The sequence below is a fragment of the Sphaeramia orbicularis genome, chromosome 5 (assembly GCF_902148855.1).
Source record: "Sphaeramia orbicularis chromosome 5, fSphaOr1.1, whole genome shotgun sequence".
NCBI classification, from domain to species: domain Eukaryota; kingdom Metazoa; phylum Chordata; class Actinopteri; order Kurtiformes; family Apogonidae; genus Sphaeramia; species Sphaeramia orbicularis.
Genome location: NC_043961.1, coordinates 26,400,314 through 26,425,969, shown reverse-complemented (window position 1 = coordinate 26,425,969; position 25,656 = coordinate 26,400,314). Strand labels below are relative to the sequence as shown.

The 25,656-nt window shown below is 39.9% G+C and overlaps 2 protein-coding genes across 4 annotated transcripts in view; both read right to left on the bottom strand.

Annotated features, from left to right (window-relative positions):
* tfeb (transcription factor EB) overlaps positions 1-7,281 on the bottom strand; it is a 35,060-nt gene extending 27,779 nt beyond the window's left edge. Inside the window, exon 1 of one of the 2 annotated variants that reach the window (XM_030135044.1) lies at positions 6,909-7,281. The gene's annotated coding sequence lies outside the window, so the exon portion shown is untranslated. The remainder of the gene's footprint in view (positions 1-6,908) is intronic. The other variant, XM_030135043.1, reaches the window with a different exon arrangement.
* Positions 7,282-9,131: 1,850 nt separating this feature from the next.
* On the bottom strand, positions 9,132-14,405 carry tmem183a (transmembrane protein 183A). Of its 2 annotated transcripts, none has more exons than XM_030134730.1 (8): positions 14,203-14,405; positions 13,903-13,992; positions 13,637-13,807; positions 13,360-13,519; positions 12,926-13,106; positions 12,583-12,663; positions 12,324-12,479; positions 9,132-11,171 (listed from the first exon to the last, which is right to left on the bottom strand). In XM_030134730.1, the coding sequence occupies exons 1-8, from the start codon at positions 14,264-14,266 to the stop codon at positions 10,986-10,988; spliced, it is 1,089 nt and encodes a 362-aa protein (XP_029990590.1). In that variant the 5' UTR covers positions 14,267-14,405; the 3' UTR covers positions 9,132-10,985. The 2 variants fall into 2 exon arrangements, with proteins under 2 accessions (XP_029990590.1, XP_029990591.1); XM_030134731.1 differs by having other exon boundaries at positions 12,324-12,476.
* Positions 14,406-25,656: the final 11,251 nt, after the last annotated feature.

The window sequence follows — 25,656 nt, the reverse complement described above, 5'->3', positions numbered from 1 at the left end:
AATAGCCAGTAGAGACGCAGTACCCACACACACATATACACCACCACTCTTGCCCCTCTATACTTGACTGGCGGGCAAGCTTCCCATTATTTACTCCCTCAGTCACCATGGTTGCAAAAATGTTGCTAACTACATACACTACCCAGCTTTGTAGTCTATTGAAAGCGTTGGTTGATTGCAATGATATGTCGAAGTGAAGTTTGACCTAGATTGGCTTGCCTAAGGCTACCCTCCTCGGATAGTCAGGACAGTGTTGTCAATATCCAGCAGTACAATGACAAGGCCACTTTTACAACAATATGAGGTCCTTCCATCATATGTGACAAAACACTAACTCTGACACATCTGATGCCAAGTAACATACCTCTGAAGTATATGAGGGATAAACCAGTATGACAGAAGCTGAAATATGTTCTTTGTTCATCAAACAATTTAGGCTTGTTTTTAGTTGTTTCCTTCTCCATGCTATCATACATGCTACCTCATATGACCTGAAATGAACTAACATTGTGTGCATTGCAATCCTGCTTATGAGGTTTGATGACATATAACCTTTCTGTTAACTTTAAAAGCATGAGTACATGTCATCATTAGATAATAAATAAAAGGAATTATCTTACGTGCATTATTGTCTGCAGGTCATATTACATGATCTGCTACAGCTGGATTTCCTGATCATAACCCAATTAGGCCGCATTTCCTTTGGCAGCGCACCCTTTTTCTATTTAGGGCAGAATTTCCCAGTTATTAATACTGAGTAAACAAAAGCAGGGCATCTATAATGGGTGTTTTTTCTGCAAGACAGAGTGGTCTGTGTGCAGTAACCAGCTGTACAGCATTTCTTTTTGCATGGGTGAGAGTCACCATGTTCAGTGAGATAGAATGGAAGGAATTTGGAGATGTTTTAGCAGATAAAGTACGCGCTTACACAAAAGTAATTTAAATATGGTGATCAGACACTAAAACCCAATCCTGGATGAAGCTTTCCACCACCTCCACTCCCATTGGGATGAAAAATGTAGCTGCTTTTGGCCCCTTCAGACACTTAAGGGGAAAAGGAGGGGAAAAAAGACACATATAGAGTAAAGGCAGGGGAAGGGTTAAAAAAGGGAGGACAGAAACATCTGAAAACCACGGCAGAGGTCACATTGGGGTTAAGAGGCTGATAGTAAGATACAATTACAAGTGAACCTTCTCTGTGAGTGTGTGTGTTTATATTCATGTGCCAACATCCATTTCTCGTCCTCTGACCAAATATGGGGGCATTCTTTGATTAAACAGTGCAGACAAAGGAATCCTGTGTCTTTATACACAGCGCCAACAAAGTTTTATACAAAATATTGCCAACTCTGGATCACTTAGTTTAATTTTAGAGGAGTCTGAATGCTGTAGTGTGTATTGACAACAGTATGCCTCCAATTTTTCTCCAACATTTTAACAAAAATATTGTTCTTGTTCAACATGGCATTGCCTCTGTGCACAGGGAAATTGTTTTCTCAGTTATGTCTGAAGAAGAACAAGTGAACTGTCTTCACCTTCATCCATCACCTTTGGAATGAACTAGAATGCTCACAGGAAGCCAAGACTTTTCATAAGCATCTGTGGTTAAAATGGGTGAAATCTGGCCAAAAACCTAGAACCAGAAATGAGGAACTTTAAATAACAGCAATTAAATTCTAGTGATTTGGAAAGATGTGTTCAACAATCACTCATGTACTGTATATTACTGAATTTCCAGCAAAAACTGTTCATCCCTAGACTATGAAACAATTACGAGGAAGGGACTTTTTTAATATACCACTAAACTGGGACAGATTAATAATTATACAACTTGATTTTTAACGTTACTGTTACCAACAAATGAAAACCCTTGCAAAAGTACACAAAGAGATAAGAATACTATTGACAGGACAAAACCACAGCTGGGCAGTGATATCACAAAGGGTTAAATACAAAAAAAATCTCACCTTAAAGCAATTACGATACCACAATATTCTTACAATACACAATGCTGATCTCGTGTCACTTCACCTTTAATCCCACTTTAATGAACATCAGTCTGAAGAGAAAATAACCAAACACATAACAGATGTGGATGCAGACACTTCTCTTCTAATTCTTTTAATATTTTGGAACATGGTAAACTGCCAAAACTATTACTACCACTACTACTAGCATCTGAAGTTCATAAATGGATAAGCAAGTAGAAAAATGTTACTTGAAACATTAATATGGAATTAAATAAATGTTATTTATACATGGGTGGAAAAATATTTTTGTGCCATTGGAGAGTTAAAACAACTTAAATCAAATGTAGCCATGATATCCAAGTCAACAGCAGGTCATTTAAATGCTCCCAAACAACTGAGTTTGATGTGTACAAAGTTATACAACCAAACATTAATTGATTGAAACTGCAGGAGCCATTTGGTAAAAATTATGTCTGTTTTTCTTTCCATTGACAGTATTCTGGAAGTGCTGAACACTAGAGCCAACACTTCAGTAAACCTGTCTGAGGAGTATAGAGAGCAACATATTAAGGGCCTCACAGCTCCAGACAATAAATTAGGAAATGTTAAACATTCAGTGACAACACTTACATTGTTACACAACCTAAAAAAAAAAAAAAAAAAAAAAGCAAAACTGCACCATATACTCAGTATTTCTTTGAACTACTTTTAGCTTTCATCTTGACACATGCTAACATCATTTATGCCATGCAACACTTAAGCAATAGCAGAATAAATGTCATTACATTAAATTCCACCCATAGTTGGATAACTTTTTTTGGCCAAGATCCTATATTAATGATGTGTAAAGTCTTCTCCATCACATCCCAAAGATTCTCAATGTGGTTCAGGTCTGGACTCTGTGGTGGCCAATCCATGTGTGAAAATGATGTCTCATGCTCCTGAACCACTATTTCACCATCTGAGTCTGATTAATCTATGCGTGGTCATCATGGCATATGTCTGTGTCATCAGCAACAACAAAACAATCCACTAGAGAAATGCCAAGTGAGGTCAGCTGACCTCATTTTATGGACACATAACGTTGGTCAGTCTGGATTAAACCCATATTACAAAGTATTTCAGTGCATCTTACAGCAGACTTGGAGGAAAGGACTTCTTAACTACATACTTGCTACTTAAATGTTGTTTTTAATTCATTAAAATTATCATCTTTTAAGCCTCAAACTGAGGTCTGACACACTGGTAAATTGGTAGAATGATGCTCTTGTTCCCTAAGTGTTCTACAGTAGTGTTTGCGAACAGTTATTTTCATTTTACAGTAGAAGTGACTGATCATCTTGTGAGGGCTAAACTTGCAGAAAACAGACGACCCCTGAGGTTTAGACTAACAAGCAAACTGATCCAACAGCTGCAGTGTGTGCTTTAAAGATACAGCTGGACGCCATTCTTACATATAAAAAAGGCTGCATAAGATCCCCGCTATTGTCTGTCAAAAGAGGATATGAAACAGTGGAATGAAGCTAAGATGAGGAAGTGGAGTCACACATTCAGCATATACTCTACATGGCCCACCCACACTCGCCTCTGATGTATCATGGGTCATGTTGTCACAAATCACATGCCAAGATGTCACGCTTGTGATTTTCAAGAAAAACTCCAGTTTTTAGTGACCAAATATATTGTGGGTTGTGTGTTTACAGTTTTATTTAGTTTTAAAGGAAATTCAGTATATTATAGAGACAGTTCCTCATATATGTTTACCTGTTCCAGTCACGAAGGGGACAGAAAGCCTTCCTAGGAGATCAGTCCATATGGCAAACGGATGAATCTTTGTTTACACACACCTGATGCTCTTTCACACTAGAGTACATCCATGGATCTAGGCCACTTTACTTGTGTGTGTTGGTGTGTGCGTGCGTGAGCGTGCACCTCCACCTCTGTTTACCTACAGAAAATTAACCCCATCACCGACACTTACAAGCGGACATGAATCCAATGAGGCTGAAAATATGACCTCTGCACACAAACACACACATTTTTCCTTATACACAGCATCCAGGATGTAATGTTAGATCTAATTTGTGCACTGTGGCAAGATGAACAGTTGTGTCCAACACTGAAACACACAGAGACAAAAAACCCAAGTAAGAGAACAGAAACACACAAAGGCAGATTTTAGAACAATCGGTCACTACAATCACCTCTCCTCAGAGGTTTCAGTGCTTCATTCTCAGTGTTTTTTACTTGCCCTGATCTTGTCAGTGCAGCTGTGCTATTGGAAAGAGAGTGATCTGTCTGCCAGGCATCACTGCTGCTCTGCATTCTGTCCAGCGACCTTTGACCTTGGTGACAGTGACCTCACTGCACAGTGTGCTCACTAACCTCTGACCTTGCATAGTGTTTGCACTTCATAACCCCGCTGACTCCTCCGTGTGCATGTGTCCCCTTCTACACTGAGCTTTTGCGTCGCACATATGCTTGTTTCGAGAGGGTAGTCAGTGCACCTAGGTGAAAGTGAAGTCCTAGCACAGCAAAACACACACCTTTCATTTATTCCTTTCTTACACAACTGGTCAAAACAACTTTCGTCGGCCTTATCGGTTCAAATTATCTGACAGTGTGTCATGTCAGTAGTGGCATATTTGTGAAATCCTGTTTGGTGCCTTCTCTCAGTTCTCTCTTCCTCTGACAGAATTTCAGTTCAAAGGCATTCTTAGGAAATTGTATCAACTCTCCAAGAGGCACATGACCCAACTACAAGACAATAATTCAATAAATGCATTTATGGACATGTGGTGCCAGGGCCTCTGTTTTGTAGTTACTGCTGTGTGCCAGTGCTGGAGCTATATCTATCTAATCTGACTACACAATGGAAATGTTTTTTTATTGTCGGAGTCAAAGAAATGAGGCAGAGACAGACAGCAAATGAATATGTGACAGAGTTACTGAGGCACTGAGACAAAGGTGTGACGATATACAACTCTAAACCACAGTACAATAACAATACCCTCTGGGTTTATGCATGTTTACATGAATAGAAAAGTGTGAATATGTTCACGCTGAATATAACCAACAGGACTGACCAATTACTCTGACGTATGAAAACACGGTTTCGTCACAGCTGTAGCTCACTCCACTCCCATGCATGTTCATGTCCATCTGTGTTCATCAGTGTCTCAGTCACAACAAAGAGGTGGACCTTCTACAGCCCGTTAGTATCACATTTCTGTTTTTAATCAATATATGACTAAAACGACAAAGCCACTACAGCAATGGAAGAAGCTTTGCCAGGCGATTAAATTTGATCTTACGATTGCAACCTATAGAACTAAGAGGCATAAACTTCTATAGGAAATATGTTGATGATTCAGTATTGGCTGACTGACTGTATATGTAATCAATCGTACTGATCAGGCTGTCCCTCCAATGCACTTGCAATTCCTCGAGCCACACTGCTATAATGGCTAAAAACACAAACACAAGGCTGTCAGAATAGTTGGGTGACCTCAGCGATCTTCTGTCACTTCCCTAAATAACCGTGTTTTACGAGAAGTGATCGAAAGCAAAACAGAATTTAGAACACCCACATATATACCATCATATGATTTATTAGAAGTTAGAGGGTTAGTAGAAGTGCCAGTTGAGCCAATATTTCTCCTTTAGGATTTTCCCTAATCATCACAAATCTGTATCATAACAGAAGTTGTTCTATTCTCTGATTCTGGTGAGTCATGATCACAGGATTACACATGGGTACTCACTGACTATAAGCTACCAGACCTTCCTGATATAACCTTTGAACCCTACTGTTTCTGAGGGAAATGGTGTGGATAATCACCGTGGCGAAGGCGGTGAGATCATGGGTCAGGACTCAGGGCCAAATGTCAGATGTTTGATCTAAGATCGTGCACATACTGTATCTGCACTAGACTAGAAGGGAATAATCCGCACTTCAAATGACAATCACAGTCAAGAATGTAAAGTTTAAGCACCGCTGTTACTCTCACAAAAGCAAAAATATGGTTAGAATAAGTTATTTTCATCAGTGGAGTCAGAAAAACAAGACGGAATTAAACTCACAGCAAAACCCTACAGATATATCCTATTATTAGAATGAAAACGTGCATTTTCCACTCTACACGTACGCACTATTAATAATATGACGGTATGTAAATAAAGTCCACTGTGCCATTACAGGGACAAAAGGAACATAAATGGCCAGCTGTGTGTTCATTATTTTTGTGTTGGCACCACGCGGTATCTGAATAATCAGTGTTACAGTGGGTTCAGTTTATACAGCCCCAGCTTATACATAGCAGCATACCCCAAGGCTGAGGTGTTGTTACTGACACCAGCCTGGCCACTGCTTATAAATGGCAGAAGGGGCAGGTCTGTGCAGACACTCACTGATGACAGTAAAAGAGGGGGAGTGGTGCTCAGAGACCCAAAGTGGTACCCAGGCAACAACAGCAGCAGACTTTAAATCCAAAATAGCAGTCAAATGCCCTTCGTTTACACTTTTCTGTGCAAATCCATGTTCTGTCAAATAGAAACAGCAATAGTGTGTCAACCATGTTTTCTTTTCTGTTCATCATCCTCTCTGTGTTTTTACACCAAACTGCCATGTGTTGCTTGTGATGCTTGAGCAGCTTGCATTAAAACTTTAGAATGAATGCACAGAAATGCAGAAATATTTTTGCTTTAATTGCAGCAATTTATCTGAATTCAAGTGCAGCTTATGTTTTATGTATTTTAAAAGACAAATGGCGAATGTTCTGCTCTTGACATGTGCGTTTTGACTTCAAATATATAACAAACTAACAGCAGTGTAAAGAGCTAAACTTGCAGAAAAAATGTTAACTTGGTGGGTTTTCCAGAAGCGGTGGTGTTTTTGCAGAATGTGTAGTTCAGTGGCGGTGGGGAAATATCACTTACCCGCTGTGAAGGTCAGACAGAGCGAAGTGAAGAGTCAGGTTGAGGAAAAGTGCGTGCCCACTTCTCTGAACCGATCTGGTAAAAAAACAAAAAAACAAAACCAAAGCTGTGTTGTCAAAGTCAAAAACCGAGTGAAGAAGAACTGGAAGTAAGTTTTTTTTATTATTTCCACAAACAAGCAACAGGACGTAAAACCGCAGATACTCTGCTGGCAAATTTGTTTTCGTTTTGACCGTCGAGATGTTGTCACAACTCTGAGCGTCTGCGGTCACCTGTGCCACCACCAATGGAAAAGCGCACAGGGGCTTGTGGGTAGTGTAGTTTCGTGTCCTCAAAACACGTCCCGCCACTATTTTGAGGAGATGACGTGATGCATGTTGACTGCTGAGTTTGAGAAGGTCCTTTAACTTATTTGGCCAAAATACAGTGAAGACAAACAGCGGAGCTTTAGCTTGTGTGTTTGTTCTGCCTGGTGTCGAGTCTCTGCACAGCCTGTTCACTGGGTCAACCACACGAGCAACATGACAAGCAACATGCACCAAAAGAGAAGGAAAACCTGTTTTCTCTGGTTTACACTCAATCACGTAGAGCGTTGCGTGTTAAGGTAGTACCGACAATGGCCACAAGAGGGAGGCACAAAGCCTACTGTTTGGAGATATGTGTCTGTACAGGATAAGAACTGTGAAAAGAAACACCGTAAAGTCATGGTAAGTCGATACATAAAAGAAACATTTACATAATAAAAATAGACTAATACACATATTAACTTGAAACATTCCAATTAGTTACTAATTCAATGCAGTTTCAGTGGGAAAAAATCTAATCTTGATAAATTGGACAAGATGGGAAATGAGCGAGAAATTTGTACTCACTCAACACCTAATTCTGCTTTTTTATTTTTATTTTTTGTATTCTACTTTAATGGGCTCTTTACACAGCCCCACTACTTCCTGAACTTCAAGTGGCTCCTTTATTTCCTGTCTTTCATAATTGGACACACTGATTAATCTAAGTGTGCCTAATTAATCAGTAGTTACAACAAGAAGTAGCAGACACACCTGGACTAATGAGTGTGTCCAATAATGAAAGACAGGAAATAAAGGAGCCACCTGAAGTTCAGGAAGTAGTGGGGCTGTGCATAGAGCCCATTGTGATCCCAGTTAACAACACTGATATGCACAAAGGTATAATAATTTAAAAAAAAAAAAAAAAAAAAAAAAAAAAATATATATATATATATATATATATATGTGTGTGTGTGTGTGAGTGTACATACATACATATATATATGTATATATGTGTATATATATGTATATATGTATATATGTATATATATGTGTGTGTGTATATATATATATATATATATATATATATATATATATATATATATATATATATATATATATATATATACACAAAACAAATTTTTAAAATTATATTTTAACCTATGGATGTACTAAAGAACAATACCCAGGACTTGGTAAGTTTAAATATTTGTGAATTTAGTATATGTAACTATACCAAACTATTTTGGAGATACATACACTCCTGAAAAAATTTGCATAGGGCCATACAATTTTTATCACCAGTTTAAAAATAGCCTGCACCTGATAGTTGCTCCTTCTATTTAAAACAAAAAAGCGGACCAAATTAGTCTAACTCTGAGGTCCTTACACTGGCTACCTGTCCGTCAGAGGATAGACTTTAAAGTTCTGTTGCTGGTCTATAAAGCGCTGAATGGTTTAGGACCAAAATACATCAGTGACCTCCTGACCCAGTACGAACCCACCGGACCCCTCAGGTCATCTGGATCCGGTCTGTTGTCAGTTCCTAGAGTCAGAACCAGACATGGAGAAGCTCCGTTCAGCTTCTATGCTCCACACGTCTGGAACAAACTCCCAGAAAGCCTCACATCAGCTGAAACACTGTTTATCTAAATCCAGGTTAAAGACCCACCTGTTTTCAGCTGCATTCAAATAGTTTTTATTCATCAGTTCAGATCTGCACTTTCTTTTAAGCTTAAAGTTTTTATGTTTTATCTATTTCTTTTGTTTTTCTCATGCCTATAGTTTTTATTGCTTCCCTGCTGTAATGCTTTATGTAAAGCACTTTGAATTGTCTTGTACATGAAATGTGCTACATAAATAAATGTGCCTTACCTAAAACAAAAGTATTCTGTATCTTAAATTATACACACACTTAAAACAACTGACTGGAGACTTGTGAATGGGCAGTTTTAGTTTTTATTTCAGTGCACAAGTGCATCACTGCATCTCTTGTCTGATGAAACTAGACCACCCACTTACACAATCAACTGCTGCTAATGTAAACATCCAATTGTCCTCTGTGGAAAGGGACTGCAGTCAACTAGCTTTTACTCTCTAGACTAAACTTTTGAGTCCGTCTTGTGAACAGAAGAATATGTAGTTACATAATATGTATATGTGCACACCAAATCAGGTTTTGTCATTTTTACTGTGCATGATGGAAGGAGAATAAACTAGTTTCAGTTATACTGTCACTCTCCTTCCATAGCACATCCTAATCAAGCAAGCGACTTGTGCAATTTTCCCAACAACCATTTTGCCTTTAGACAGATCACATAAATCATGTTTAGCCATTCAGGAACAGGTTGCAGTGGGAGGCACCAGTCACATAATCAGCAAGACAAGGTGTTTTTGTTCCAAGAAACATTTGACAGAAAATAAATACTACCCAAAGCGGCAGTTGAGTGGATGACATCTGAGGTAAATCGCCTCTTTGGCCCCTTCAGTCTACAGCAGTGTTATTGATAACCACACAATACTATGAGAGGCTGCCTTAACACACAAAAGAAAAATGCTGTTTTAACAGGATAATGCCAGTCTGTTGATGAAACATTGTCAAAGGACAAATTAAAAAAAAAAAAATCTTCAAAGAAGTAGAGGATAACACAAATGATCCACCCTGTTAATCCTTGACTTTCCAGAAACTTTTGTCACATGTAGGTTGAACATACAATACTATTAACTCCGTGAGAGCTATAAGGGCTGGGTAATATATCAGCATTTATTAAAATTAACTATCACAATATTTTTGTACACTGTGGACTGCAACAAAGGTCATGAAATTAGCCCAGCTATAATGATTTCAATGTTTAGTGTTTTTTTCTTGTAATGTACTTCTGCCAATCAAATCTAGGGTAGAATTTTTCCCAGATATCTAAATTTGACAATTAATTTTAATACAGTAAAATTTCGAGCCATCTAGATGTGAAGTTCCAGATTACAACCTAGTGAATATGCAAGTCACTCTCCCATACAGTGGCTGCAAATACCACAAATGCCCTTCCAGTCTACATTAAAGGATAATAGATGCGGGTAATGCAACCTACTACAAAACATAAGTAGTCTGTTCTGAGCTACTGTAGAAATATGGTGGTGTAAAATGGTTGATTCCAGTGAAGCAGCCCGATTCAGAGGAATCGGGCTAGATTTAAAAAGGCTCAGTCTAAAGGTAAAAAGAAAATAAACAATTATTTTCTCATTATAGATTAAACATTGTTGTGAATATTTTTCCATTTCTGCATTTACAGCTTGAATCTCCCTAAATGTTACACACTGAACAGGTTTCAAATGACCATGGAGTAATCATGAAACTTTTATGTGTGTGGTTGATATATAACCCAGCCCTGCTTCTGCATGTGTTCATAAACAGTGAGGAACTGCTGAAGCTGAAACGTGTTGCACGAGTGAATGGACTACAGGTCTCTCAGAGGGATGAGGAGGTACTTTTGACATCAGCAGATCTATAGAGAAAACAGTCATGTTGGACAATTCTGCAGTACACAACATAAATTTAATGTCAATGCAGGAGGAATTATGATGTTCAGTTTGTGTTCTTCTTGAAAAAGTCCTATCTTCCCTAACTTTCTCCTCCTTCAAGCAAACATTAACCAGATAAGTGAGCACAAATGTTTGCAAAAATACTGCATGTTCTCATAAGTTGTGCAGAAATATCCAACATCATACTTTTGTTTGAGTGAAATGATGAAATTACAGCAGGACTTTTGAAGTGATGTTCGGCTATAGGGGGCTCTCATGTGCAGGGAGAGGAGGGGTACTGTGGATGCCACCAGTCCATAAGTCGTACACTCTGAACAGGATCCAGCACCACTTGAGTTCCAACTTGATCCCCTCTCTTCTTCCCCCGCTGGAGCGGTGAGTCCTGGAACACTAGGCGAACACGGTGGTGACGCATGTCTGTGCTAACGTTGATTGTGAACTATGAGGAAAAAGAGTGAAGACAAACTCCAATCAGACCAAAACTGAAACCAAGTTATTTGGCACAGAAGACAGAACACAGGCAAAGCTCAACAGTAATTAGAATAACCAACAATAAATATCCACAGAGAGTAGAGCTCTACACAGTAAAGTTATATTAATCCATCCATCCATTATCCACCACTTATCCGGGCCGGGTCGCGGGGGTAACAGTCTAACCAGGGATGCCCAGACTTCCCTCTCCCCAACACCTCCTCCAGCTCTTCCGGGGGGACCCCGAGGCGTTCCCAGGCCACCTGAGAGACATAGTCTCTCCAACGTGTCCTGGGTCTTCCCCGAGGTCTCCTCCCGGTGGGACATGCCCAGAACACCTCCCCAGGGAGGCGTCCAGGAGGCATCCGAAACAGATGCCCAGTTAGAAACAGAAACAGTTATATTAAATTAAAGGAATTATTTCATGTAATTAACAATACTTTCAGAACTGTTCTTTATGTCACGAGTACTTTCATGTCAAAGACATAAGCATATATTTTTTGTATCCAACTTTTTTTTCTTCATTTTTTTGCTTTCACACTGCAAATAAAACACAAACCAATTAAGTTGTGCAGAACAGACATCACATCAAAAAAAAGAGCTAACCTACTGCTCTTTTCTTTCACTTTTCATTTTAACCTATCTGATTATAAGGCCAAAAACATGACAATTATAAAGGGAAGGATAAAGTGGAGAAGCATCAGCAAACAACTAGACTATCTAGACAGTGAGCATCTTACATATGTTTTAGTTTGGAAGAAAGAGTTGGCAGTAAGGCAACAGTGTCGAAGCAGATTCTACTAACGTACATTAAAGGAGGAGAAAATAATCACTGGAGATGCTGATGCCATCATTTTTCTCAAGAATGAGCTGGTTTTGCTAAATAACTACTGGCATAAATAGTTTTGATGCAAAATATTTACAAGCTCCATTTCACATTTTTTTGTCATTTATGCATCATGCCCCCCCAAGTGTAAAGGCCTTAGCATATGCAAGCACTTTTAAGGACACTGTTCTCTGTGACATGTAATAGCAGCCAACAAGGACTTTCTAGAAGAAGAGATCCTGTATCTCAACAAGATCTTCCTGAATAAATAAATAAATGAATAAAGGTACGAACCAGTGCAAGTGTCATGCCCATGACCACAGGAATGAAGATGAAGTTGAGGGTGGTGACTTGAAGCATGTAGCAGTCAGAGTCTGGGTTTTTGTGAACGTCTTCGTATTGCCTGGGCATGCACAAGGGTTTGGCACTACCATTCTTTGTATGTCCCTGCTGGAGAGGAAATAATCACCAAGATAGTCATTAAAGCAGCTAAAACAATCCATTAGTAATTTTGTAAGACTCATGTGTGGGGGGTAAAAATACCCCTTTTTACCTGCTTTAAAAATTTAAAGTTAAACTCCCACAAAGGCTCTGGTCGAGTCCCTGACACCTTTTTGACCCAGAACAGTAAACACTGTAGACACAACAGAAAAAAAAAATTATAATAAAAATAATAATTATACTGTAACATGTCACAGGATAAAAATGACAATGTACCTGTATATAACTGCATTTCTTTGATTTCAAGGTAGCAAAAAAGTTCAACATAATAAAAACTTCTACTTATTTCTTTTTTTTCTTTTTTTTACCTCTAATTCACCTGAACCATTAAAAAAGTCTGAGATAATAAAAGATAACTTAAGCCTTGAAACACTGTAGCTGGTGACTAACTTTACCTTGGAGTTCAACAAAGTTGTGGGTGTAGATTCTGGAAGGGCAGGGAGTTTTGAGACACGCAAGCTGAATGGCTCATACAAATGGAAAAGGGAGCGAATTACACAAGCCCGTAGACAGCGCATCTTTTCAACAGAGTCAGGCTGTAGACGAAATGGTAGATCAGTGTCGATCTTGTAGTGCCTTTGGATGAGACAAAAGGAAGGTGAAAATAAGCTATATTTACTATACAATCTGTAAGCTTACACTTTTTAGTATATTTATTGGATCACATGACATTTTCTCCTATTCCTCTGCTTAACAAAAGCTTTTATCTGAAATTGATGACACATCATGAATTGAGTCAGTCCAATGCTATGCTAAGCAACGCCACTAATTCTGCTGCATCAATATTTCCATCTTTGAATGAAAACAAGCCTTTATAAAGTCCTCTTACCTTCTATAGAGCCTGGTCCAAAATGCTGCAGTGCAGGTGACAGTCCAGGCATTCCTACAAATCAATGCAAACCTGCAAACATCTTCAGGTCGAATATAGGAGGAAAGCACCAACCAGATGTCTACAGGATAATCCTCACCATCACTGCTCTCACTGTTTTCTGTGAGGGTCAATTCAAACATAACACAAAAAGATAAATATATTCCAAAACTGAACAAGCCAATACACCTAACTCAATTTATTTAATATATTCTTAGTGAAAAATTAAAAGCAGTACCCTTTCTTCTTTTGTTTTTCTTCTTGCGGGCTACTTTAGTTTCATTTTCTCCATCTTCTTCAGGTTCCAGCTCATCACTGCTGTCCAGGGCTTCACCTTGGACACTAAGTGCAGATGAGAGCACCTCTTCCACCGCACCCTGAGAGGCTTCCAAGCCGCAAAGCAATTTTACTGGAACACAGAGTGAAGTCCTTCGGTGACCTTTTCAGACAAGGTCAAACGAGTCGTTCAACATGCAGGAAGGGTGTGTGTAATCATTAATTTACCTTCTTTTTCCACTGCATTTACAACTGCCTTTTTTACCCTCCCTGACTTCACAACGGCTGGGTCGGCGTCAGCATAATCAGCAACAGTTACTGCAAGAAAAAACGACACATACAAACCGAACCAAAAACTGAGCATGGCCGCAAACGCAATCATTTCCTTAACGACACAACTCATACTTGATGATAGTGATTTAGGCTGTAAATTAATTAAATTCCAGCACAATATTGAAACAGGCTACTAAAGAACAGTGGGTGGGCTAGCTAGTTGGCTAGCATGAATGCTAACGTAAGGCAACCTACCTGATTCCGAACAAACGTCCCCGGCCTTAAATTTCAGCCGTTTTCGGTTCCCTTTCTTGGGCATGTCGACACAAGTGATCTGCGGACGCTTAGCAGGGCAGTGAGTCCTGCCATGTCTCTATGGCAAGCTGAGGTAGAGAGAAAGAAAGAAAAATAACAGACAAATTGAAAATTGTTCCGCCAGGATCTTCTGCCATCATGGACTGACGTGATGGCGTAAGTAACGCGAGATTACCGGTGTTATTTCCCGTTAAATGCTGCTTTACTGCCCTCTGCTGGTCACTATAAGTTTTAACAATTTCATATTATCAGTACATTCGGAAAGTGGCTTCATCATGCAATAAAGGCATTTTAATTTGCTTAATTTAATTGACTTTTTACCATATTATCTTCTCTTCGCTTGGTTCTCATAAAATCCACAGTGTAATTTAATAATTCTTCTCAATAGCCATTAATGACTAAGCTCCATGATAATACCACCTATGACTATATTGTGTGAATAGAACACATTGCTCTCAGACTGCACATTTACATGTGGCACCTACTGCCCCCAAAAGTAACCTTCAGCCTGTACTCTTACAATGCAACCAGCTACCAGCTTTAGGTTTGAGAAGGAGAGGCCCTTCTATTTTTAAGACTAGTCTGCAAACTTTCCTTTCTGACAAAGCTTATAGTTATGACTGGTTTAGGTAATCCAGGACTATCCCTTAGTTGCACTGCCTAAGGCCAGGCAGCCAAAGAACCATAGGTGAGTCCTGTTCCTCACCTCTCCTCTTTTTACCCATGAATTTCTATTCTCCATTGCCTGTGAGTAACATTGTGTTTTCTCTCTTTTTCTCTTTTCCTCCCAGTCCTCTCTTCATGTATATTTTCTGAATCCAGAGGTGCATGTTTCACCCTCTGCTCTCCCCGTGGTCCAACTGGCCACCCACACAAAGCCAGGTTCTGTTGGAGGTTTCTATTTATTTAATGGGAGTGTTTGTCCCTGCAGTCGCCACATGCTTGTTCTAATGAAATTGGTTCGGTTATTACTTGATATGATGAGATCTTGATCTTACTATCTTATGATCCCAAGATTACTTTTGAATTGAATTGAATTGAATAGCGATAATGACAGAAACCACACAGGACAATGATATAAACAGAACCCACCACCCTTTATTCAGTGATCTGTGTAAGTGTGACTGTTAAAGTGCTGAAGGCCACTATAACACCTTAGAATGGCTGTTGATAGTATTGTTGTCAAAACCTTAAACAAAATCAACTGTGTTTACAGGGTCACACCTCTTCATCTTTTCATTTTGAAAACTATACTGTTGCAGTTAAAGGATGATTTTTTAAAAAGTAGGTGTGATTTACAGACTGAGCTCTACAGCATTCACAGAAAGGTTAAAGGAGATGTCAGACAAAATAAAATTCTTGATTTTATTTGGTGACAGAACTACTACCAAGTTCTTTACTGCTATCCCTGGGATCAGTTTAATTTCCTATCTGTCCCAAGTATAGCATCAACATTGCCACTATACTACACTCAACACAAAACCTCATACTAGTACTATAAATCAGATCTAACCTCTATACAATATATTGCATAACCATTTCTGTCAATGCAATGAAATATATCTCCAATCAAACACTTTTCAGTTTTCACATTTCAGTTTTTAACAACATATTGTATCTTTTTATATCAGTATATGGTCAAATGGTTTGATTTGTGAAGAAAAAAATATATAATACTGCATAATACTACGAACTTTCTGCAGACATTTGGAATGTACTTGCTGCGCATTCATAGCTAACATGGCCAAGTGTCCCATCTGTGAAAAGGCTGCGGCTTCGGCTGAAACCATATAATCAATGGTTATCAAGCTTCTGTCCTTCAGTGTTTGATTTATCCTTATGTTAAAGGGCCGTTATTCCAACAGTATTATAATGTCAATATTTTATTGGGAAACAGCTCTATACTACACAAAAATGTAATAATTGAAATGCTGTTATGAATTCACATACATGTATTACTCCTTTTAAACAAATATGACCTACATTTAAGATTTGCAAATGAAGAAATCCATTCACCTGACAATTCACCTTTTTATAAGAGTGACAGAATCTAAGTACTTTTTTTTTTTTTTTTTTTGCATGCACTGGACTGAAACTGCACCATTACCAGTTTTTGTTCTTTTCAAAAAATTGTATGTAATACCTAATCAAATGCAGGTCATAGAGATTACAGATATAACTAGACATGCGCACATTTCCTGAAGGAAATGAAATCCGTATGCTTGCCTCTTGCCGGATTGGTGGACTTGTGTCTAGGTGCGATGTAAAAGCAAAAAATGGTACCAAAGGACTGGTTATAAATAAAGTACTGAATATATTTGGTTGAAAGTTATGTTCTTCTACATTGCATTTGTACGTATACGTTATTTATTGCAAAAAATGTTTGCTATAATTGTGTAACAGCACAACAGAAAAGAGAAAATATGAGGATTAGGTGAATTATTGACACTGTTTTTCAAAACCTAAACTTACAAATCACATACGATTAACAGTAGAATTTGTAATTTTCATGAACAATTTTGAAAAGGTTAACGTAATGTGTTACTTTTCTCACAAACATGCACATAGAAAAAAAAAGCAACAACTGATGAACAGAGGATGCAAATTGGGAAAGCAAAAAAAAAAAGAAAAAACTTACACAAAAACCAGGAAACAGGGTAAAACCAATAAAGGACCCTCTTAGGGATTCTAAAAGGAGACTGAAAATACAACTTACAATCACCCACTGAGTCTATGACAGAGATTGATAAAACAAAAAGATGGGCCTTAACCAGTTTTTAAAATGGAGTCCGTGGTCAGGGTGGGGGTGGGGCAAACTGAGGTGGGAGGGACAATCTCCTTTTAAAGACTTCAACTGACAATTACAGCCAGGTGAGGAGAAACATGGCAGGTGCACCTGATAACCACTAATGACCTGTAAGCAAGATCCAACCAAGAAAGAAAACAAGTGTGGGATCTGTGTCTGGAACAAATGAAAGAAAAGATAGGAATTCACGGAATCCATATAATTAAAGCTGCAAGCAGCATTGATCTGGGCCTCGTGCTCTGACCTGGTTCTGCCTCCCGTCCATGCTTTTTTGGCAGTTGATGACTCAATGATGACTCAAACTAGTACTTGATGTACACTTTCAGTGCAAATTGAGTGAATCTCAAAACTCCTCTCTCCTCACGTTTCGTTATGTTAAACTGCTCATGTTCTGACACCACACCTGGAGCAGATCTCAATCAGGGCCCCATATAAGGGGCTCCTCTGCTCCATGGTGATGTAGAATCAATAATGCTGCCACTACTGCTGTCATTGCTGCCACTGCTTCATCTCCACTTGTCTCCCACAGATGCACTCGAATGTTTTACACTGGCTAATACATTTATTTAGTACTCTTGTAGTAATAAAGGAACAAACAACATCCATTCCAAGTATACACATAACCAAAGTAACATCCAACTGCGGCAACATTAAATATAGTGGAAATGGCCTAAAATTTTATGTGGAAGGTTTTTTAGTCAAAAGGTGAAAAAAGGTGAACGACATGCACATCCAAAATTAGAGGTGTGCAGGATCCCAAAAAAGTAGAACGTGAAAAAATAAATAAAAATTATAAATATAATATATAATATACAGTACAGGCCAAAAGTTTGGACACACCTTCTCATTCTTCGCATTTTCTTTATTTTCATGACTATTTACATCGTAGATTCTCACTGAAGGCATCAAAACTATGAATGAACACATGTGGAATTATGTACTTGACAAAAAAGTGTGAAATAACTGAAAACATATCTTATATTCTAGTTTCTTCAAAGTAGCCACCCTTAGCTCTGATGACTGCCTTGCACACCCTTGGCATTCTCTTGATGAGCATCAAGAGGTAGTCACCTGAAATGGTTTTCACTTCATAGCTGTGCCTTGTCAGGGTTACTTAGTAGAATTTCTTGCCTTATTGATGGGGTTGGGACCATCAGTTGTGTTGTGCAGAAGTCAGGTTGATGCACAGCTGACAGCCCTATTGGACAACTGTTAGAATGCATATTATGGCGAGAACCAATCAGCTAAGTAAAGACAAACGAGTGGCCATCATTACTTTAAGAAATGAAGGTCAGTCAGTCTAGAAAATTTCAAAAACTTTGAATGTGTCCCGAAGTGCAGTCACAAAAACCATCAAGCGCTCCAACGAAACTGGCTCACATGAGGACCGCCCCAGGAAAGGAAGACCAAGAGTCACCTCTGATGCTGAAGATAAGTTCATCTGAGTCACCAGCCTCAGAAATCGCAAATTAACAGCAGCTCAGATTAGAGGCCAGATGAATACCACACAGAGCTCTAGCAGCAGACACATCTCTACAACAACTGTTAAGAGGAGACTGCGTGAATCAGGCCTTCATGGTCAAATAGGTGCTAGGAAACCACTGCTAAGGAGAGGCAACAAACAGAAGAGATTTATTTGGGCCAAGAAACCCAAGGAATGGACATTAGACCAGTGGAAATCTGTGCTTTGGTCTGATGAGTCCAAATTTGAGATCTTTGGATCCAACCACTGTGTCTTTGTGCGACGCAGAAAAGGTGAACGGATGGATGCTACATGCCTGGTTCCCACTGTGAAGCATGGAGGGGGAGGTGTGATGGTGTGGGGGTGCTTTGCTGGTGATGCTGTTGGGGATTTATTCAAGATTGAAGGCAACCTGAATCAGCATGGCTACCACAGCATCCTGAAGTGACATGCCATTCCATCCGGTTTGCGTTTAGTTGGACCATCATTTATGTTTCAACAGGACAATGACCCCAAACACACCTCCAGGCTGTGTGAGGGATATTTGACCAAGAAGGAGAGTGATGGAGTGCTGCGCCAGATGACCTGGCCTCCACAGTCACCGGACCTGAACCCAATCGAGATGGTTTGGGGTGAGCTGGACCGCAGAGTGAAGGCAAAAGGGCCAACAAGTGCTAAGCATCTCTGGGAACTTCTTCAAGACTGTTAGGAAACCATTTCAGGTGACTACCTCTTGATGCTCATCAAGAGAATGGCAAGAGTGTGCAAAACAGTCATCAGAGCTAAGGGTGGCTACTTTGAAGAAACTAGAATATAAGATATGTTTTCAGTTATTTCACACTTTTTTGTTAAGTACATAATTCCACATGTGTTCATTCATAGTTTTGATGCCTTCAGTGAGTATCTACAATGTAAATAGTCATGAAAATAAAGAAAATGCAAAGAATGAGAAGGTGTGTCCAAACTTTTGGCCTGTACTGTATATTATTATAAATAAACCATTTAATAGTGATGTTTCGGGCCGAGGCCCTTCATCAGACCTTCATCAGTCTGATGAAGGGCCTCGGCCCGAAACGTCACTATTAAATGGTTTGGGAGCTCACTGGTTGTGCGGACCTTCCTTTATTTTTTAGTCAAAAGGAACATAAATACAGCCTGGCCCAATTAAAATAATTATATAAATTTTTTTGGGTACTTTTAAGACACACCCTACTGTCTGATTGGTAAACATTATGTGAACCTGCGCTCTCATTGGTTGATCTGTTAGTGGTGCTGTTGTGCTCTCACCTGATTGGGCAGGTTGGCTAACAGGTAGGGGACAAAGTCTCCGACCCATTGGATGAACTGCTGCAGAGAATTTAAGACAGGGGGCGTCCAACTCAAACTCTTCTGTCTTCAGACTGATCATCACCTTATCGATATCTGGGGAAAGGCATGTATCAATAACTGATCGATACTCAATGGCCACCTTATCGTCCCCACCCCCCCAGCATCCCCGAGTTCCATCCCTGCTCCCCCGGCATCCCATGGTTCCGTACCCACGTCGATGTTCTTGCCACAGATCTCGGTTAGTCTGTCTCCGGGGTTTCTGTCCAGCATGTTGAGGATGTGCAGCCTCAGAAGAGACTTTAAAGTGGAGCATTTTTAATAAGGTTTTTATTTTTGAAAAACCCTACTGAGTGTGTGTGTGTGTGTCTGTGCGTGCGTTTTACATATATATATATATATATATATATATATATATATATATATATACATACACACACACACACACACACACATATATATGTATGTATGTATGTATGTATGTATACATATATGTATGTGTGTGTGTGTATATATATATATATTTATATAAAATGCACATATGCACAGACACACACATATATAATTCTCTCTCTCTCTCTCTCCACCTATCTATATGAAGACAATTAATTAAATTCTTAAATGGGCTTTATGCACATCCCCACTACTTCCTGAACTTCAGGTGACTCCTTTATTTCCTGTCTTTTATTATTTGACACACTGATTAATCCAGGTGTGTCTGCTACTTCTTGTTGTGACTACTGATTAATTAGGGACATCTGGATTAATCAGTGTGTCCAATAATGAAAGACAGGAAATAAAGGAGCCACCTGAAGTTCAGGAAGTATTGGGGCTGTGCATAGAGCCCATCTACTAACACAAAAATGTAAAAAACAAAAACTAGACTTTCATACATTTCCTGAAGGAAATGTAACCTGTGTCCTTGCGTCTTGCCAGATTGGTGGACTTGTGTCTAGGTGCAAAAGCAAGCAATAGCTCCCATTCACTTCATATGTGAACCTGAAGGGCAGTGTTTGGTAACTGATGTCACCACAGACTTTCTGAAGTGTAATGCAAGGCACAGACAATAAAGCTAATTAAAGGTCCCGTATTATGCTATTTTTCAGTCACGTCATATAGGTCTCAGAAGCCCAAAAACATAGTATTTAAGTTTGTTCGCCCCAAAATCATCCTTTTTTCGGAGTTTCAGCGGTCAAAAAAGTCACTCTGACCAGCCCTCCTCAGAACAGGCTGTGTCTGGGCCTGCTTCCGGGTATGCAAATGAACGCATCTGTCCACGCCCACTCCCCCTCCCCTCTCTGGGAGAGGACGCGGCTTCCGCTAGCGGTACAACGCGCTAGTGTTGACTGTGAAGCCATGGCTCTCTTGTCTACAATACACACGTCTCAGACAGAACGTCTTTCCAAACACTGGCTTTCTTTGCCTTGAGGCATGATTGAGCCCCGACGGAAAAGGGCGGTGTTGTGTCGGGTTCGTGGACCTGACACGGAAAGACGCCTGCCGCCACTAATGCAGGCAGCTACTAACAAGCTTGATGCTAACTATACTGATGCCAACCACAAAAGGCCCGTGTTCAAAGTAGTTCTGTTGAATGTCTCTTGATATTATCAGCTCTTGCATGTTAACGGGGACGCAAACGTTAGCAGCAGTAACCGAGCTATGTTAGCTGCCATGCTAACGTTAGACGTACACAACCACCAGCTTATCCGTAATGTAGGGTTATGCAGTAAAGATACAAAAAAATGATAAGAACTTACATCTCCCACACTTGTACTTGGGTCACGAAGCGTTGGTACTGCGTCCTTCTTGTTTCGGAGTCTTTGTGCTAAGCCGGAGCTGTATGGGCCCATGTTCGAAAAACACTCGTCCGTGAAATGCCGGGCACACACATACAAGCGTTTGGTACATGACCATCACAGATAGAATCCAGCCACTTTTTACGGAGAGGCTCGGAAGTGGGGAGCAAAAATAAACTATCGTGTTGGTGTGTGCAGCCAACAACACCACAACTTGCGTGTCTGGCCTTCGCCATGTTTGTTGTCCAAGAGGTACTTTGCCAGGGCGGGGCTCGCTTTGCCAGGGTGGGGGCACAGTCAGGGGGAGGAGTTAAATCCGCTTATGTCGTCATAAGCGGACCCAACTCAAACTCGGCCGTTTGAGCAGGCATTTTCACAAAATGTGGTGTAGCAAGGCAGGGAGGAAACAGACAGTTTTCAAATTCCAACCTCATAATGAGGCTACTGCAACACACACTACTGTAAGAAAACTTTCACAAAGTGAGATTTCCATAATACGGGACCTTTAAGGCTTGACAAAAATTAAAAAAAAAAAAAGCTGAAAGAATACAGTTAAACTAATTTTAAAAATAAATAAATTGAAATAATAAATAATGAATAAAATAAAAATAAATTTAAAAAACATAAATATAATGAAGCTCAAAAACTTCCTATAAATTCTCTCTATGAAATGAATGAGCTCACCTGGGATCACATACACAGACACACAGAACTATTCAATTAAAGGAGCCTTTTTAAACACTGCTTTAACAGGACTGACAGACTGTGGGAGGGGCTTCTCATCTGAATACATGTCTACAGAAAGTCTGTGGTGACGTCAGTCCACAAACACTGACACAGATTCTACAAGTGAAGTGAATGGGAGATATTTCTTGCTTTAACATCCCACAAGTCCACCGATCCGGCAAGAGGCAAGCACACAGGTTACATTTCCTTCAGGAAATGTATGAAAGTCTAGTTATCTTTATTGCCTGCAGCTGTGCCACACAGACCACATTTGCCGTTACCATGACAACGAGCACTGCATGCACTTAAGACACAGACAAAACCACGCTCATTTATGACTCTGAAATGCTGTGAAACAGCTCCTGAATAGCTGCTAATTACGGAAAACCGGAAATGATAGGTGAAAACTAACATGATCATGAGTGTCAGACAGACCTGGAGATCACACAGATGTATTTTTTTTTTGCCCATATGTGAAAAATGACTAAGTTATGGCAGTGTAAAAACAGTCAACTCACCAGGAGTAAGACAATCACTTTTAGTACTAATTTGTACTGATTTGAATAAGAGCCGAGGAGGGATTTGCCCCTAAACTACTGCCTGCAATTTCACTTTTAAAAAGAGCTAGGTCTCCAAACATGGGTTCATATGAAGCCCAGGAACCGTGGCTATATTTTTGGAAAAGATCATTCACCTCCTCTGTATTGTTTGGCCGGGAGGGCGAGTTGTTCAGAAAATTTTCAGGTGAAGTTTTTTGTAAAAGTCAGAAGTCATAAAAAGAATAATAATAAATATGGCGAACAATAATCCCTTGTGCCTTGCATTACATGGTAGCACATGGGGAAATAGTCTCCTGTGGAACAGACAGGACTGAAAAAACCCCATCCAATAATTTTTAGCACTGTGCCTGGCCCTGGATCGGGACTGGAACCAGGATCGGCCGGGGCGGGGGCGGGGGCGGGGGCCGGGGCCCGGGGCCCCGGGGCCCCGGGGCCGGTCGAATTGTTGGGCTTGAATTATCCAAATGTAGCTTGCGCAAACCGTTTTGCTAAGATCTCCTACCCCACCTTTTAGTTTTATTTAGATGAAATGACAAAATTTATGGTCTTACCTTTTCCATGCTGGAGAACATCCTTGCCATCTGCCTCTGACGATGATGAAAAGAGAACGTTAAAAATCTTCCACTGTTTTATACTCAGTCCTGTAACCTGGAAACAGTTGAATTCCAATGTAATATTTGAAAAGTGCTCGGGCCCCGACTGGAGCTCTGGGCTCCACCTGTATAGAGCAGTGCGCAGGCACTGCCTTCTGGAGTTGGGTTACAGTAGTGGTGGAAGTACCTGGGTTAAACCAGGACATGTGACACATTTGTTTACTTCTTCCATTTAATACCAACACATTATTATCATCACCAGTCCCTTTTTTTGCTGCGTTGAAATGTAGATTACTGTTTATGTTGTTAGGTGGGAGTTAGCTAATGTTTTTCCTCGCTAGGAAATGTTCCATGTGGTTCAGTCCACCTCTGTCCTATGTTTGAACTGGACTGAGAGAAACTGCTGTTGTGTCTGTGCATGTGTTCAGATTAAAGACAAGGTGCTACTGTCTATATCTGACTGAATAACTGACTGGATGCCCATTAAAGCCTATTTTGTGTGTGTGTGTGTGTGTGTGTGTGTGTTGTCTCTATGCACAGCCCCACTACTTCCTGAAATTGAAGCAGCTCCTTTATTTTCTGTCTTTCATTATTGGACACACTGGTTAATCCAGGTGTGCCTGACCACACTAGTCACAACAAGAAGTAGCAGGTTTAAGCTGCAGCGGTTTGGTCTGGCTTGGTTCAGCACTGCATGAGCACTGAGTGCAGGAGGAAGAGGGAGGGGGCTGTGAGCACCATGGAGCCAGTTGGGGCAGAATTCTCACAAGAACTCAAATAATAATAATAATAAATGCCAGTCCCCTCAGACATCAAAATACATTTGGGAATTGGTAACAGAGAGAGTATTTTTTTTATTTTTAAATACTGATGAATGAAGAAACAATTGGGCTCCAGTAGAAAGGGCACTTTTCTCATCCAGGGCTTAAGGGCAGGTGCTGGAGCACCACTAGGGGTCTATCTGTGCACGTGCCTGCAAGCACACAGAAATAAAAACTGAAGTTGAAGCTGTAAAATCCGACAGCGTGTCTTGTAAATCCAATTCAGCCACTAGATGGCAACAAATAACCACCCCCCCAAAAAAAACTACAACGGTATAGTGGATATTCTGCACAGTCACTTTGTATTGTGATCTGAACTGTATATATCAAGTTTTAAAAACATCTATACGGCACATACTTAAAATAATACATAAATATTTCCATAATATCTGTCACAATCATGTGACTGTGATAATTTCAGAACCTGACAATATTTAGCCTGCACTAAAGTCAGGGAGGTCAACCACATGATCTGAAGATTTTGTTATGCTTGTGATCTGGAACAATACTGTTTTCCTGCTTAAAAACTAATGACATGGTCACACATGTAGTTTTTTTAATGGACATGACAAGCAGTTGTTCATTCATCAGCTACTATAAACTACTACAAAAAACCAAACAGCGTTGAAAAAGGAAAATAAAGTCAAACGACAGAATAACAAGAGAGCTAAGAAACAAGCTCTTGCCTTTGCTTCAGTATGTTATAAAGTGAAGTGCAATTTAACAAAGAAAGAAAGAAAGAAAGAAAGAAAGAAAGAAAGAAAGAAAGAAAGAAAGAAAGAAAGAAAGAAAGAAAGATGCATCCCGACTTTAAAAGCATGTTGAAGGCACAGCAAACGTTCTATCTAATTAAAAGAGATACAATCCACAACTCCATGGTTTTTCTTTCAGGTTGCACACATGATCCTGTGTGTGGTTCTTCTTCTTCGCAGATCCTGCAGGGTGTGCTGCACACTCTGAGTTGCATCTTTTCGTTGAAGTGGACGCTGCTATCGCGCTCAGAGCTGTCAGGTCATCATTGTGTCTGCTGGTGCTGATGTGAAAAGTTAATTACATGTAATCAGTGTAAGGCTCTGTGGTAAATATGGTAATGAGGAGCGCATAGAAGTGGAATAAAGATGGAGAGCAAAATGACCTCTTAGCTACTTGTGCTTCTCCGCTTTGCTTGCACATATGGTGCAAACGCGTATAGGCTGAACGCTGGGAGTTGGTCCCTTGTTGCCAGAGCTGCGTGTGTGTGTGTGTGTGTGTGTGTGTGTGTGTGTGTGTGTGTGTTTGAGTGTGGGAGGAGGAGTGAGAGTCGC